At 49.1% G+C, this 16422-nt stretch overlaps 5 protein-coding genes across 5 annotated transcripts; 4 read left to right on the forward strand and 1 right to left on the reverse strand.

Moving 5' to 3' along the window:
• Window positions 1–57: 57 nt before the first annotated feature.
• On the reverse strand, window positions 58–1661 carry J4E83_004807 (uncharacterized protein; the record flags this gene model as incomplete). Its single annotated transcript, XM_049331732.1, has 2 exons — window positions 58–1455; window positions 1653–1661. 2 exons carry the CDS (start codon window positions 1659–1661, stop codon window positions 58–60), a joined length of 1407 nt encoding a protein of 468 aa, XP_049189506.1.
• A 2833-nt stretch (window positions 1662–4494) lies between these two features.
• On the forward strand, window positions 4495–6800 carry J4E83_004808 (uncharacterized protein; the record flags this gene model as incomplete). Its single annotated transcript, XM_049331733.1, has 2 exons — window positions 4495–4657; window positions 4714–6800. The coding sequence occupies 2 exons, from the start codon at window positions 4495–4497 to the stop codon at window positions 6798–6800; spliced, it is 2250 nt and encodes a 749-aa protein (XP_049189507.1).
• Window positions 6801–7283: 483 nt separating this feature from the next.
• On the forward strand, window positions 7284–7927 carry J4E83_004809 (uncharacterized protein; the record flags this gene model as incomplete). The annotated part of the gene is made up of 2 exons (XM_049331734.1): window positions 7284–7292; window positions 7328–7927. The coding sequence occupies 2 exons, from the start codon at window positions 7284–7286 to the stop codon at window positions 7925–7927; spliced, it is 609 nt and encodes a 202-aa protein (XP_049189508.1).
• A 1009-nt stretch (window positions 7928–8936) lies between these two features.
• J4E83_004810 (uncharacterized protein) lies at window positions 8937–10314 on the forward strand (the record flags this gene model as incomplete). Its single annotated transcript, XM_049331735.1, has 2 exons — window positions 8937–8945; window positions 9196–10314. The coding sequence occupies 2 exons, from the start codon at window positions 8937–8939 to the stop codon at window positions 10312–10314; spliced, it is 1128 nt and encodes a 375-aa protein (XP_049189509.1).
• Window positions 10315–11172: 858 nt separating this feature from the next.
• J4E83_004811 (uncharacterized protein) lies at window positions 11173–11583 on the forward strand (the record flags this gene model as incomplete). The annotated part of the gene is made up of 1 exon (XM_049331736.1): window positions 11173–11583. The coding sequence occupies one exon, from the start codon at window positions 11173–11175 to the stop codon at window positions 11581–11583; it is 411 nt and encodes a 136-aa protein (XP_049189510.1).
• Between the last annotated feature and the right edge of the window lie 4839 nt (window positions 11584–16422).

Genomic DNA, 16422 nt, shown 5'->3' on the forward strand with positions numbered 1-16422 from the left:
AATCCGACAAGGTGTTGAGGCAATGTAGGCTTCCGAGTACATTTCCAGTTTTTCTCATCAATCCTCCACCACTTTGTAGCCCTCAGGGTTCCTGGCGACCAGCCACGCCCATGTCTCATGATCAAAGGTGTCACGTCCTGCTTTCCATAGACCGTCTGGCATCTCCAATGGGTTACGACCGAGTGAACCTTTGATGTGGTTCTCCCAGCGCAGCAAAAGTTCCGAAATCTTTTCGAGATAGAAACGGTTGGTGTTCTGCATTTTCTTGAAGACCTTGTCGTCCTTTCTGGAGCTCTTTTTGATCGGTCTCTTCGCCATGGCGTCATGGAGAGCGATTCGAGGGGTCTTACCACTTCCATCCAAGAGTGTTGGGTCCGCGTTACATCTAAGCAGAATGTCAATTAGGGCGTAATGACTGAAGTCCAATCCATTGTGGACCCTCGGTGCACTACACAGGGTGCGCAAGAAGTCGGACAAGACATCTCGGTGGGCATATACCGCCAGTAGCATGAAACTCGCGAGATTCCCTTCGTGACGAAACGAAAGTTCACGTGCACTCATCAGGTCCGGCTCTGCTACGATGGTCCCGCGTATCAGAAGAGTCTCGAGGTATCTCAGTCTTCTCTTTCGCTTCTCAACGACCTCATCCATGCCCTCCGAGATCGTAAACCTTAGGAGTGAGTGTCCTCTCTTATCTTTGACATTCAACATACGCTGCAGCATGTTCTTGTCTTTTTCCGTCGCTATCAACTTCTCCAGGTCCTCTGTTGACGCATTCGTCGCTGTAAGCACCACCTCAGACCAGTCGTGCGCGCCCCGAGGGCTCAATGCAGTTCTGATAGCATCTTTATGTCCTTCAACTTCGTCATCTAGGTTACGGGTCGCTGGTACTTCGAAGGCAAGGATTGATTCTAGCTCCTGTGGCTCAATCGTGTAGTCATCTCGCAGGATATCTTCCCATATGTTGTTGGCTGCTTGCTGTGAATGGGTCATGGGGAGCACCGCATGACATATCGATTGTCGAAGAATTGCGGGGATATCAATTCCTAGGTCTAGCAGAATGTCCAAAGCTTCGGCGTTACTGGTTGTAGGGGAACCCATAACTTCATCGATTATGTCAGTACGTATAGAGTCGATAGGCTCTTGAAGGTGATCCAGCATAATCTCTAGGTAGCCACCGGCCAATTGAGACTTCCAGATCATGTCGAAGATCTTGCGGGCATTAGGTTGTCTTCTTGATGTAACGGTAGGATCGACAAGCCCATAGGCAGATTTCTGTTTACCCTCGTCTATGGCAAAGCGCAGTGGAGTCGATTTGGAGGTCTTTCCCGTCGTTATCTTCAGCGCTCTCCATTCCGGCCACAGATGCTGTAAGATCTTCAAGAGTCCCTCCCTCTCATTTGCGATAGCCAGTTTGAATGCTCGAGTAACGGCTGCTTCGGTTTCTTCGTGCCCCTGTGGGAGTTCACCCATTATCCACTTCACGGCCTCGTGTGCATTTGCGCTACACGCGATCTCTAAAGGGGTTTCGCCAGCTAGATTTTGGAGTAAAAGAGAGTCTCGGCTGTATATATCGTCATCAAAGGTGAAGCGCGTTCTCATCAAGATATCGATGTCGTTATTGCGGGCAGCTAGATGGATGGGATAGTCACCCTCCTCATTGCATCTATTTGATGGGGCTCCATGAATCAGACAATCGAGGACGAGGCCAGGCTCGGTCGAAGTAAAGCTTTTCATCAGTTTTTCCCAAAGCTCTGTTGATACTTCTTCAGTCAGGTAGAGAGGCGGATCCAGGATTCGTTGCAGTTCACCTTCGTCTACTAAGAGATGGTCCAAGTAGTCTAATCCCAGATGGAAAGGCCACCATTTCGCGTTCCAAGGCCAGTGCTTCCATGCCTTCCAGCCGTCTGGGGGATAGGCCTCACTGATTGATTGCCCACTGAGCCCAGGAGGCTGTGCATCATTATTCCTGCTCTCAGCAACGAACAGCCTATAGATTGCGTATATGACATGACCGACGGCAAATATGGCGATGATGGCGTTGGCACTTTGGCCCCACTCGGTCATCAAGGCAAGCCATGACTGTTCGATAGTGTTCGTTCCGCGCAAAATGTTGTAGATAGATAGTCCATGGAGTAGTACGAACGACCCGTAGATCAGATAACTCGTCGCTAAAGTGGCGGGTAGAGACCTCCATAGTGCTGTGGCTTTGACTCGTGAGCTTTGTGTATTATTGTTCTTATGTTCAATCTTGTTCAAGTCCGACGTGAGACGATGGGCTACCGGGATTGGGAGTATCGATGCCACCACCCGGAGGGACCAGTAAACCCAGTAGAATGTCGAGTAGGATTGCGGCAATGCCTGATTCGTTGTAGAGGAGTTACAGCGGAAAGTGTCACGCCGCGAGTATTCATCGAAAGCCGCAGCCTGTACGCCGTAGGCAACGAGCTGTGTCAAGAATCCAAAAAAGACCAGCTTCCGCGCAGCGAGCACATCCTTATCCGAGAAAGCCATGGACATCGAAGCACTGACCGCATCAACACTGGATATGGCAATACCAAGCTCTTGAGCGTTTAATCTTCTCATCCCCTTGGCAAGATTGATTGTGAGATAAAACAAGTCTATGCTGTGTTAAACCCGAAATACGCTTCAGTGTTCTTCGCAACTTACTCGCAAACTGAGCCATGCAAAGCTCTTTCGCACCTGAGGTATGTGCTGTGAAATGACCTAAGATTAGTACCAGGAGGAGTACAAGACAAGGTAGAAAAAGGCCAAGCAGGACACCAATGCCCCCAACATCCGGGTTAATTTCGTTGTTTTCTGGCAAACAGGCTTCAGATAGACTGTTCCTTGGTAACAGTATAAGAACAAAGGCAATTATAGCCAGTATCGAGCAGACGACCGGTCCCACTCGGAGATGCCAGGCACGCTTCCTTGATTTAGCTTCTTCGACAATTTCGCCCCGTAGGCGTGCACTGTCCAAGTAGACAAAATGAACGGTGTAGGCAAATGCAACAACGCTCGTGGTTAAGAGGAAGATATTCAGGAGGTCCATATCTCGGTACGATTGAGACGACAGGAAGTAAAGAGAGACGTCAGGGGTTGACTTCCGAGGTCGGCTGCCAGAAACCAATCCAAACATATGGGAGGCCGGCCTTTTCAAGCATTATCCAAATTCTGGTCGAGTGCGGCTGAGTGTGCCCCAGCAGTGGCTGCATTTATGGCTGAACGAGTGCATTGCGCTACTGGCACCAGGCGCGGCCAGATCTTGGTTGATGTTGCTGAATACGCACTATTAACTGTTGACAACTGGATACATCCCGAGGCAACGTATTCCTCTACCTAGATAGACATAGAAAGTCCGATCACACATCGATGTCTTGTGAACTGCAACACGACTGGTATACATGCCTGGTGCCGGATGAGGGGTTCGCGGCTCCACCTGGGCAGGGCTGCAGCATCATAGACGATGAGGCGGACTAGTGCCGTAGCTCAGAATGAACAGCGTGCGCCTTTGACTTAGACTACCGTCTGTTACTGGTTCGGGCTGGTCATTGAGAATGTGCATTGGTAAACGGTACCTATGACTGCGATGGCTTTGATGTTGTTCGCTGGAGTCTGGTGCGTCACCGCAGTACCGTGGGTGTCGGCAGTGCCGTAGCTTTCACAGCGGTACAGTATGAGAAGCTCCTACATCTCGATTAATGATCAGGCGAACCGATTCCGTACTGTAGGACCAGATGCCGATGGAATATTTGCCAGCTCAAGGGTGGTACACGTGCCCGACGACACGCATGTGACATTCGAGCTTGGCTGAACGCTAACCTCTGATGACACTAGTGCGTGGAGCCGCATGCAGGCGTGGATATCGAAATGCTCATTGTTCTAGACTGCAAGGGACCTAGCGATCTGGGCGTTCGCGCCTTGTTCTAGCAGCAGCAGATGTCTTTTCTTATGTCGTGTGTCTTGGGTGGGTGTGGGATTGGGACGTTGGGGTGCAGGAGACTACCTTAGTACTACTTCTCCAGCCACAGCTCAAATGACATCATGCTTGCACCGCCACGCTCTGCATCGTAGAATAGTACTAACAGCGACCGTCATTCTAGGCGAATCTTGACGTTGACATTCAGTTGCCGCGGAAGCCGATAATTACGTGCAGCTTGCCTGGGCAGTGGTTATCTTATCTGGAGCAGGGTGAGACATTGGGCGCTAAAGTCATGGATCGCCGGGGAATGGACGTCTAACAGGGTCATCTGCAGCTTTGCTCCCACCCACACGCACACTCAGAGGGGCACGACGAGCGCGGTAATGCATCTTTGCTCTTGCCTAACAGCTGTCATCGTACGGCGGCAGAATCGTGACTTGTGCGGAGAGCCACGTAGTTTGAGCATTTGAGCTGTGACCACAGCAGCTCCCAAAACAAGGTTGAACTACAGATAGTCTGACAGCCTGCCCTTGCCCAACCTCACAGTTCCCTCGCACAGCGACACCACCATGGAAGATCGCACGCCCGCCGCGGGTAAAGCGAAGCCGTCGCCCGACACGTCGCGCCGCAGCAGCACCTATGGCACCGGCAGCGACACGCCCACCCAGAGCGCGACGCCCAGCGACTCGGCGCGCCGACGGCCGCAAGCTGCCATGCAGCCCTCTGGCTACGGTACGCGCATCATCTGGCGGCCCGGAGAGGATATCATGATGCTAACACCGCTGCAGGCTCCATCACGTCCGGCATCGAGCGCCGCCAGCAGGCCGCAGCGACGGCGCACGAAAGCTTGACCAAGCCCAAGAAGCCGCCCATGAGCCGGCGCGCTACGTCGTCGAAATGGCCGCAGAAGGGGCAGGAGTTCAGTGTCGACGACGCCGAAGAGGAGGTGGAGCTGGACCAGGCCCAGCAGGACCAGCAGAAGAAGCAGCGACAGACACTGCGCCGCAAGCCCTCGACCGTCCGCCGCCGCACCGCCGCGCCCCCGCCCAACCTAGCCACCATCGACTCGACCGAAGACGACGAGGTCGAGCAGGAGAACGCCGGCCCTCCGACCGGCGCCGATGCAGACGCGACGCCCTCGTCCAGCGAGGAGACGGTACAAGCAGAGGAGGAGGAGAGCGGAGGCGGCGATGAAGACGACGACCTGAGCGACGCCGAGAGCTTCACGCTGCGCGACCGCCAGGATGCCATCAACGTCACACATCCCTTCGGTATCAGGATCTGGAAGCCCGCGCTTTACAAGAAGGGTCGTTCGGTCCAGCGCAACGCTGAAGAAGACATCCACTCGTCGCCAGGCCTCTTTGTCAGCCGATGGCTGCTTCTCTTCAATCTCGTATGGACCCTCGTATTCGGATGGTGGCTAGCTGCTGTTGCTACGGTGGGTGGTCTGCTGTGCGCGCTCCTGGGCTTCAACGAAAGCTGCAAGGAGTACTCCCATTTGCTTTTCGCCCTGGCCGGCTACCTCTTCTACCCCTTCGGCAAGTACGTCAAGCTCATGCAGGATGAGGCCTACATAGAAGAGGACGAGGGCGAGGGTCGCAGCATCAGCGAGTACGAGCAGTGGCAGAGCGGCGATATCGAAGAAGGACGCCTTTTCTTTGGCCCAACCACCGGAACAAGCTCCTTGATCGGCCGCCGACGCAACAGCGTAGATTCAGCAGGTGGAGAGACGACAAGCCTCCTCGGCAGAGATGGACGAGCCAATGTCAACCACACCGACACCGCCAACACTAAGAGGAGGCTTTTTGGCCGTGGCAAGTGGAATCTTGGCCGCGTCGTCTTCTTCTTGTTCTTCTACGGCTTCCTCACACCCTCGCTGTTCCTCGTCTCAGCTCTGTGCTGGTTCCTCGTCTTCACCATTCCCATGGGCAAGACTACCCTGCTGCTGTTCGACCATCTGCGACGCCATCCCCTGGCGCTCTCGTTCCACTCCGACAACGGCAACGTGCGCCGCCCCGGAGAATCGTCCTCGATCCTGCTCTGTACCTACCGCGCAGTCGGCATCAAGTACTGGAAGTACACTATTGACGGAACCAACATCTTCCTCATCAACCTTCTGGGCCTGGTCGCCTTCACCATCTTCGACTACTTCGTCTTGGCCGAAGCTTTGGAGATGAAGTTCTGGCTGACTGACCAGTTCTTGTTGTTCTCCCTAGCACTGCTGTCAATTATTCCGTTGGCATACTTCATTGGTCAGGCTGTAGCTTCCATCTCAGCTCAGTCCTCCATGGGTGTTGGCGCTACTATCAACGCTTTCTTCTCTACTGTCGTCGAAGTCTTCCTGTACTGCGTAGCCCTCAAACAAGGCAAAGCTCAACTCGTCGAGGGTAGTATCATCGGCAGTATCTTTGCAGGTATTCTGTTCCTACCAGGCCTGTCCATGTGCTTTGGTGCTCTCAAGCGTAAGACTCAGCGTTTCAATGTGCGATCCGCTGGTGTCACTTCCACCATGCTGCTATTCGCCGTCATTGGCGCTTTCGGTCCGACATTGTTCTACCAGATCTACGGAAGCGTGAGTATAGCCCCATTGCACGTCGATCCTGTGCTAACTCTAACCAGCATGAACTCAACTGCCACTCATGCGTGCACTCCAATCACCACGTTCCCCTTGAGCGAGACTGCCGTAGATGTTACTACTCACAAACACCAGCACTCAATGATCGCTTCTACAACGAAGCTGTCAAGCCTTACACCTGGTTCGCGGCTGCTCTCCTGTTCTTCTCCTACATCATTGGTCTTCTCTTCACCCTTCGTACCCATGCTGCGACAATTTGGACGGAGCCAGATGCTCAAGAGAAGAAGCTACTCGAGATGAGCGCCAGCAGTCTCAGTCAAAGCGGCCACATGGACTTCCCACATGCTTCTTTCGTCAGGCAAGCGACAGGAAACTCCATATCTCGTGCGCACATACGCGACAGCCAGCTGTACAAACGTATGGTTAGCCAGACTTTGCAAGAAGTTGGTCTTGGACCTGAACACACTGCATCAGACACCGGTCGGCCTGGATCCAAATCGGATAGCAACACACCGCACATGGTACCGCCAAAAGAGAGCGACGCTGTCTCGCACCACTCTTTCCACGTTGAGGGACTTACAGATGATGCTGCAGAGTCGCTTGCGCGACAAATCACCGAGATCGCGGCAACGACGACCGCTTTGGCGACCCGTGACGTTACCAGGGCTCCACGCAAGGCAGCGCAACTCGCCCATACATCTACCAAAGCGCATGCAGAACGCCCCGCTCACACGCGAACAAACACAGAAGCTGCACCCGAGGAGCTTGATACAGCGACTGGGCATGCCTCTGGTGGGCACGATGCACCAAACTGGAGCCGTCAAAAGAGTGCTGCTATCCTGCTGACTGCGACTGTCGCATATGCCATCATTGCGGAGATTCTCGTCAATACCGTTGATGGTGTTCTCGAGGGCTCTGACATCGACGAAAAGTTCTTGGGTATCACACTCTTCGCATTGGTTCCCAACACGACCGAATTCCTCAACGCCATCTCGTTTGCCATGAACGGCAACATTGCACTTTCCATGGAGATTGGTTCCGCATACGCTCTCCAAGTGTGTCTCCTCCAGATTCCGGCTTTGGTGTTTTACAGTGCCATCCACACTGGGTACATTCCCGCTCAGGACGTTGCCAGCCAGACGTTCACTCTCATCTTCCCGCAGTGGGACATGGTTACCGTCATCCTCTGCGTCTTTCTCTTGTCGTACATGTACGGCGAGGGTAAGAGCAACTACTTCAAGGGCTCTATTCTTATCTTGTCGTATCTTGTCGTCATTGCCGGCTTCTACCTTTCCGGATTCAACGACTTCCAGAAGATGGGCGTCGATCCGATGGACACGCTGGCGCTTGGGGGTTTGGTCGAGCAGCAGGTGCAGTCTATGACATTCAAGACACCTGGAAGAGGTCGCAGTGGCGTGGCGTACTGAAAAGCTTTATTGTGATATTGAGGTATGGAGGGGGATGTTAGAAGAATGTTAATGAGTGTTTGCAATGGGCAGGTTTCTGCACAAAAGGTACATAGCGCAGGCGTTTGAGGAAAACTTTATATTGGGAATAATTAGTTATGAAACGCACAAATAGTGGCAAGACTGCCACGTAATCGGACATGGAGATGCTCTGTTGATCTGTGAAGTATAATTCATGTTGGGCTGCACTCAGGTCGAGCGGTGATTGATGATCAGCTCATGCAGCGTGCAATGTTCCTCCGGTGCGGCACCAGAGAAAGCATATGCAAGAGCTCCTAACTCGGACTGCTGACAGAAACATGATCAGGATGTGCTCGAACATCGTGTTTCGCATAATCGTCTACGTGAAGCCTATAGAATCAAAGAGACATGAAGTCGGTCCGTGAACGCTGCTCAGCCATGCAGGTGACGACAGCTTCACAACATCCTGCGATGGGCGTGCGAAGTCGAGATGGGCGGAGTGAGGCGGGTATATCTTACAGGTCACGATGCGACGAAGTCCGCAAGTCGCAGCGCATGGAGTGGGTCCCCCGGGCGATCCAACGTGGGAGGATTGGAGAGGAGGGTGCGCGCACATGGTGCGGCAGTCTCGGAGTGGCAGATTACAGTGGGTCGCCGGCGTCAGCGGGCGTGTGAAGATCAATCGATACGCCATGGCCGTCCGCGCCTCTCCGTCGAGGCTTCAATCGACCCTCTCTGCCCCGTCTATTTCTATGTCGCGGTTTGGTGTTCGCGCGCGATATGGTAGTGCGCAGTCGCGGGATTTGCTTTGTCGTATACTCGCTTTGAACCGCCTGGGCTTTGCCAAAGACGCGCGACAGCGGAAGCCACACCCCGCGCTCGAGATCTTCTCTCCATGAGGCGTCGGGCCTGGTGTGCTGGTCATCGATAAGGCCGACGGTCAGCCGTTCGCTGCTGAGCGAGCGATATTGCTACCCAGTGTTGCATCATCCACAGCATAGACCCTGAGATGCTGCTCGTGCGACCGCGCCGCCTGCCGTCGCGATTGGCGTGGCTCTTGTTCGCGACCGTCGCCTCGGCCACGATATCCTCGTCTAACACATCTACCGCGCGTACAAATCTTTACGACGGCACTCTGCCGCTCACTAACGCTCAGGGCGACGACGGGACCAGGATAGCCGACCTGATCCCATTGACTAAGGATGCCACCAACTCAGTTCGTCAAACACTATTCGTCGCATCGCCTTCATGCACTGACAAAGCACTAGGTCAAGGGCAATCTGTACAATACCAACTACACCAGCGTCGTCGGCATATCCAATGACGAAATCGCATACATCAGCTGCGACACCACCGACTACAACGGCTACGACACTGCGCAGGGCGTCTTCGAACAAACCTACTTGCAAGGCAATATCTCGGCAGTCATACTGTATAGCAGGACGTCAGACTACTGCAACTACACCCAGGACAAGACACAGGTCATGATGGACGAGTTTGCCATATACTCGATGACGAATAGAGCAGACTCGGCAAAGGTGCGCAACGACATCATCGACATGCCGGCAGCCATGAAGTACTTCGTTCAAGTCAAGGCGCGGGATGAGGGGAACAACGACTCCGGCAACGGCCAGTACCAGCAGAACCCGTTAGGACCATCGCCGTCGACCGCCGTCGCCATGATCATTCTATACAGTATCACCGGCATCATCACAGCCTTGTTCCTCGTCATCATCATCACCGGCGCCGTTCGCGCGCATCGCCACCCCGAGCGATACGGCCCTCGAAACGTACTCGGACGACCAAGGCAAAGCAGGGCAAGGGGATTGGGAAGAGCTATCCTGGATACCATACCCATTGTCAAGTTTGGCGAGAAGGAGCCGGCGAAACCCGCTGATGTCGAATTGGGCTCGACGGCAGAAACACGGGATGTGAATGGCGTAAACACGGACACAGAAGCCCAAGCGAGCGGAGGAACAGCTGCGACCCAGCATGATACCGCTCCAGCTTCTGTGCCTGGTGCGACTGAGACAGCACAGGTCGTAACATCGGACCCCGCGGAAGAGCAGCAATCGGGCATCGCGCCGGCACAACCTGTTGCCGCTGGTGCGACAACGGGTACTGACAATGCTTCACCAGATGAAAGTCTGGGATGCTCGATCTGTACCGAAGACTTCGAAAAGGGCCAGGATCTCCGTGTTCTTCCATGCGACCACAAGTTCCATCCAGAATGCGTGGACCCATGGCTACTGAACGTATCGGGCACATGTCCGTTATGGTATGTTACTCCTCAACCTCACACACACAAACATTGTACTAATGTCTACCAGCCGGGTCGACCTCCGCCCAGTCAACTCGCGCGATTCATCGGGATCGCAAGAAGATGAGCTCGCTCCGCCTCTCAACCCCGAGGGCGACACATCCCACCGTCGCCGCACCGCGCTCTTCGATATCCTGTCCCTCCGTCAACGGCCGAACGCGTCACCCGAAGAGCGTATCTCTGCTCTACGACGACTACGAGAACAACGGAGGAATCAAAGCGGTGATGTCGCAAGTGGCAGTGCAAATGCGAGCGCCGAGGATATCGACGGCGCGCGTGACAGGAGGAACAGGCGTATCAGTGCCAGACTGAGTGATGTCTTCAGCGGTCGCAGCAGGAGAGAAAGAGCTGATGAGAGTTCGACACAACAAGGAGCGCCGAACAGGAATGAAGCGGATGCTGCTCCTGGCGCGAGTGGGCCAGCTGCTTGAACGGGGGATCTGGATTGTATATGAACATGATAATATATGTACAGAGTATCTGTATTGGCGTTTGGGCTCTCGCGCATCCCGGTCAAGGGCTTATGGGCTGCGCATCGTTTGGCGTTGCGGGATACCAGGTTGTCTTGGGTAGCAAGCATTCACTATGCTCCAGAATGCAAAATGCGATTTGTACCACCCATTCCACTTTCTTATGGTGTCGTGCTTCTGTCGTTGTGATGCAACTTCTCGGTGGGTTTGTTCCTATCGTGTCTTAAGCGATACTGTCGACGTATGCACGCCAATGCATGACGTGCCGGAAGGAATCCTTCGTTGGATTGCCAAGTGCCAACATGATCGCGATCAGCCTACATGATGCGATCCCAATGTCAATGTGGCTGTTCACCGGTTCTGGCATGCTTATCTGCAGCACACCTGAAAATTGAACGGCAACACTTTTCTCACCTACACCCATCAAAACCTCGCCAGCTCTAATCCGTCAAATAATGACTTCAAATAGTCCATCAGAGCAATCTCCGTCAGAAGCCTCCTCATCAAACCCACCTCACACGTTCGACCGCAACACACCCGATCAGCAGGAAATCAGCGCAATCCTTGCCAAATTCAACAAAGACCCACTTGAATTGAGCATCATATCCCTGGGCAAAGACGGCGTTCTGCGAAATCTATCTGCGGATCGTGCCGTTCTCGATGCTGTTGGACTGAGCCCACGGCTGGTGAAAGCGTTTTTGGACCGCGTTCCTCCAGACTACCGCGCGCTCACGCCAGAACTCGAGGATGCTGATGGATCGAAGGCGACGTATGAGGAGATGTGGCACCCGGATCCTGGGCTGCTGCCACGACCTATGGGCGAGGAACAGAAGAAGAAGGCGTTAGCGAGTCTTGAGGAGAATTAGCATCAAAGCGTTCATATGCACGACAGAGACCAGATGAAAATATTTATAGTTGGGAAGAACTCAATAGTCGTGGATTGAGCCCCGAGGTCCACGCAGTAGACCTGTGATCATTAACATTTCCCGTGACCCGTCAAGGTAAAGGGTGTTTGAATGTATGCAAATTACATACTAGAGCGTTAATACGCTTCCAAGGTCTCTATATGGAAGGAGATCACCTGGGTAAGGATCGTGATTGCCCTGGCCGAGTTCCCACGCATGCGAGGCCCCGTTCTGGGGCTGCTAAGCGATGGGGCCATCCAAGGCTGGAAACGTTATCGAACGTATCTACGATCCCTCTGCCTAGTTACTTCCTCCTAGGCCCGCACACCAAAGCTTAGGCCTTAACTTCACTACTGATCGTAGACCTTTGATACCTATCGCAAGGCTTGCGCAGAGTGCGTTGCACGTTGTACACGCACCCGTGGACAAATTCCTTCGCCTGGTGAGGCTCCCGAGGTCTGTGATAAAAAATGGGTGGCGACCTCGGGAAGGCTGAGAGCTGCATAGACAGCAACGACGCGCAGCATGCATGGCTTGCATGGGCGAGGACCCAATGATACCGTATTCAACGTAAGCTAAACGATATTGTGCGTCCAATAACCCAGGCCTCGGGTCTAGTAGGTTCAGAGAGGCTTTCATACGAACTTGCACAAAGCCCGGAAGCCTGGCCAGGGCAGTCGCGTTCGGACAAACGTTCACTGCACAACGGCACATCAGGATCATTCAGAGGATATTGTTCCACCACTATGGCGGTATCGGGCTACATAGGTTCCGCTTGCATACGACTACTTACCACTACCGTCGCTGACGCGAGTCCGATATCGACGCTGCTCTCGCCAGAGGGACTAGCTTACCCAAAATCCTGGACTAATCTCAGAAACGAAGCTCAAAATGGCTGTAGGCTTTGTAGGATTCTGAAGGATTACTTGGATCAGGCAGATGAGAGATCTCGAGTCCGACGTGATCGACTCCAGGCCGCCCCTACCATTGTCTTGTATGCGCCTGAAGAGGAACGAGTCATCCACTTCGTACTAGGTCTGTCCGGAAACCATATGACGATTAGCGCTCCGAACGTCGTCTTTGCAGGCACTGTTCAGTACAGAGCGACAAAAGCTTCGGTAAGGTCGCAGCAGAGGCGCCAGATCAGAGCTAATAAGGTACTCGTAGGCGATCCTGCATCACAGTTCTTGCCACAGGCGACCATCAAGTTGGATCGAGGGGATCGAGCGACTTTCAATGCCATCCGCTCATGGGTCAAAGAGTGTAGCCATCAGCACGATAGTTGCGTGAGCCGCGAATCAGATCTTCCTGCAAGGTTGATAGATCTCTCCTATCTATCGGCCGAGGCCCGATACCTACGACTATACATCCCCAAAGAGAATGAAGGAGGACGCTACGTGGCACTGAGTTACTGTTGGGGCTATTCGCAACCGGTCACCACGAGTGAGAAGAACTTGCAACAGCATTTGCACAAGATCCGATACGACAATCTTCCACAAACACTCCAAGATGCAGTCAAAACGACCAAGGCTTTAGGGATCAAGTATCTCTGGGTCGATGCGTTGTGCATCGTTCAGGATTCGCAGCGCGACAAGCAAACGCAGATGGCAGAGATGGCCAAGATCTACCAAAATGCATTTTTCACAATAGTAGCCGCCTGCTCCACGAGTTCAGCCGAGGGCTTCTTCCAAGTCAGGGATGGTATGCCGCCAGCTCTGGAACTACCAGTAGGTTGTTTAGAGGGAGAGATTGGCAACATTGCTTTGCTGTCATCGTATGAGGGCCTCAGGCACGAACCGCTACATGACAGAGCCTGGACACTGCAAGAGATCATTCTCTCACGACGACTGTTAATTTTTGGAAAAGACTCCGTTGGATGGAAGTGCGAGCGAATGGACCGCGGAATGCATAGTTGGACAGATTGGAATGGGTACTGTGCATCTACGGGCTTGACAACGATTCGCCTTGCACCGGGCGGCAACATCATACGTCCATCACTGAGCATTTACTCGGCCAACGTCAGCTCTTTCAACAACCCTTCATCGTTGGCTGAGACACAGCCGTATATCTTTCGACTTTGGAGAGATGTTGTTAAAGACTATTCGACTCGCTCGATGACAAACGAGGGCGACAAGCTCAACGCCATAGCTGGGATAGTGGCATACTTCCAAGACGTCATGGGGGGTACGTATCTCGCAGGGCTGTGGAAGAAACATCTGTTGCACGAACTATGTTGGCAGGTTCGCGACGCGAGGCGACCAGCAAAGACCAGAGCTCCCTCTTGGTCATGGATGGCCTTGGACGGGCCTGTAGCGTTTCATACAGAGCATTGCGAGTGGTATAGCCCTATGGTCGACGTCCTCTCCTGCCATGTCACCCCTGTCTCTCCAGCCGCGCCATACTCCAGCGTCACCGGTGGAGTCTTGGTATTGGACGGCCATGTCAGCTCAACTCGTCCAAGCGTGTTCGTGAAGCAGCTGTTATCTCCAGAAGACTTCTCCGGTTTCGGCATGGACTGCGATCAATAGATAGATAGAAATGACATCTATATGGGCGTTGCTCGGTGCCTCGCGACCACCGCAGAACGCAGAATTGTGTCGACGGGACGGGAGTTTGTCTGGGGCTTGATTCTTAGGCCGTGGAATGATGAGCATGGCAGGACAGATGTGTTCAAGCGTGTCGGGTGGTTCAACACCGCTATCTGGAATCCAAAGCAGCAGCGCGTAATCACGATTGTTTAGACGTAGAAAATATACCTATATTAAGATTACTATATAGAGTTACTAACTACGTTTTATTACTCTACTCTATATTAACACTTTACTATAATAAAAAATAACTTAATAAAATCTATAAAGAAAATACATCTATAGTTTAGAAATTTAATAATAAGTTATTAGTTTACTTAGAAGTAAAAATATAATAGCTTAGAGAGAAGAAAATAGTACTTTTTATTACTAATCTTATAATAGTAATATTATCTAATATAAATTAAAAGATCTAATCTTTAATAAACCTACAAGTAGTAATAATATTAACTACCTAGTATAGTATCTTAGAAGAAAGATTTAAGCTATAGTAAATTTTATAGAATATTAAATAGAATTAATTAAAATTTAATTAACTTATATAATAGCTAAAGTTAGTAGATTTCTTTATACTATTATTAGTTACCTTCTACTTTAACTAAGTTAAAAAATTATTTAGTTAAACTTACTAATATAATCTTATTACTATAAGCTAAGTATTAAGTATAAGTTAAAATCTATTACTTACTACTTATTATAATCTCTAATTACTTAATTTATTATACTAAGTAAAATTCTATATAGCTTTAAATAAAGCTAAGCTATCTACTATAGCTTTATTACTATAGTATTAAGTATATAGAAGTAGTAGTATTTACTTATTACTTAGCACTTAGCACTTAGTATTTTATATTTAGATTTTTGTATTTAATTAGATAATTATAATATAAGTATAAATTTGTAAATACTAATAATAATAATAATAATAATAGATCTTTTTCTCTTTTCTACTAATACGCTTTACTAATATACTTTTCTATATTAATACTTACTATACTTTTTAATCTCTTTAATTCTTTATTTTTATTCTTTACTATATATTATTAAAGTTACTTATTATAAGTACGCGCGTATATATCTATATTACTAAGCTAATTTAATCTAAAGCGTTATTCTAGAAGATAAAAGAAGAGTTTATATACTTATAAAGAGAAAAGCTTATACTTATAAAATAATAGTCTTTACCTAAGTATAGAAACTTAAAAAGTTTATAAAAAGAGCACTATTTAAGCTAGCTATAATAAATCTAATAAACTACTACTACTACTAAAGCTTTAAACTAAAGCTATAAGTAAAATACTACTTTATACTATATAAGTTTTTTAGCTTTTATAAAAAGAATTTTTTTTAGCTATATTTTATACTAAGTATTATAAAAGCTTAATATACTAAATACCTATAATAATAAATACTATTAAATTATATACTAGATTAAGATAACTTAAGTTTAGCTAAAAAGTATTTTAAAAGCTTAAGTAATAGTAGATCTCTTTTAGTTAAAGTATAAACTAAATAATAAAACTTACTAAAATACTAGTATAAATTATATACTTTCTAGTTTTTTATATTAAATACTTATATTTATTAGAGTAGCTATTTTAAGATATAGTAGTATTAGTGTTTTACTATATTCTAGAAAAAGTCTATAAAGAATATTACTTTTTATATATAAATAAGCTCTATAACTATACTTAAATATAGAATTTAAAATAAAATAGTAGTATAGTCTAATAATAAAAGCTAAAGACTATATAAAAAATAAAAACAAAATTTATATTACTTTACTTTAAAGGTTTACTAGTAGATAGTATTTTAATTTCTTTTAAAGTACGTGCTATACTATCTACTACTATAGTAGATTAGTATAATATATTATATTATATTATATTACTACTATAGATAGAGCTATCTAAGATTTAAGGAGTTTATAGTTTCTACCTATAGTAGTAGATTAATATAAGCATTTTATTAATCTACTAGATATATATATTAGTTAATACCTCTTATATTCTTAGTAAATAGTCTACTAGATATAGCTTATTATATATATTCTTAGATTAACTATCTATAATCTTTTCTTTTACACTATTAAGATTAGTCTTAGAAGATCTTTAAATATCTTAATACTATATAAATTTCTTTTTTCTTAAGATAGATAAATAATTTAAAAGTATAATTATAAGAAATAGAAAGTAGCTTATATAAAGAATAG

The sequence above is a fragment of the Alternaria metachromatica genome (assembly GCF_023757995.1).
Source record: "Alternaria metachromatica strain BMP 0045 chromosome Unknown scaffold_8, whole genome shotgun sequence".
In the NCBI taxonomy this organism is placed as follows: Eukaryota; Fungi; Ascomycota; class Dothideomycetes; order Pleosporales; family Pleosporaceae; genus Alternaria; species Alternaria metachromatica.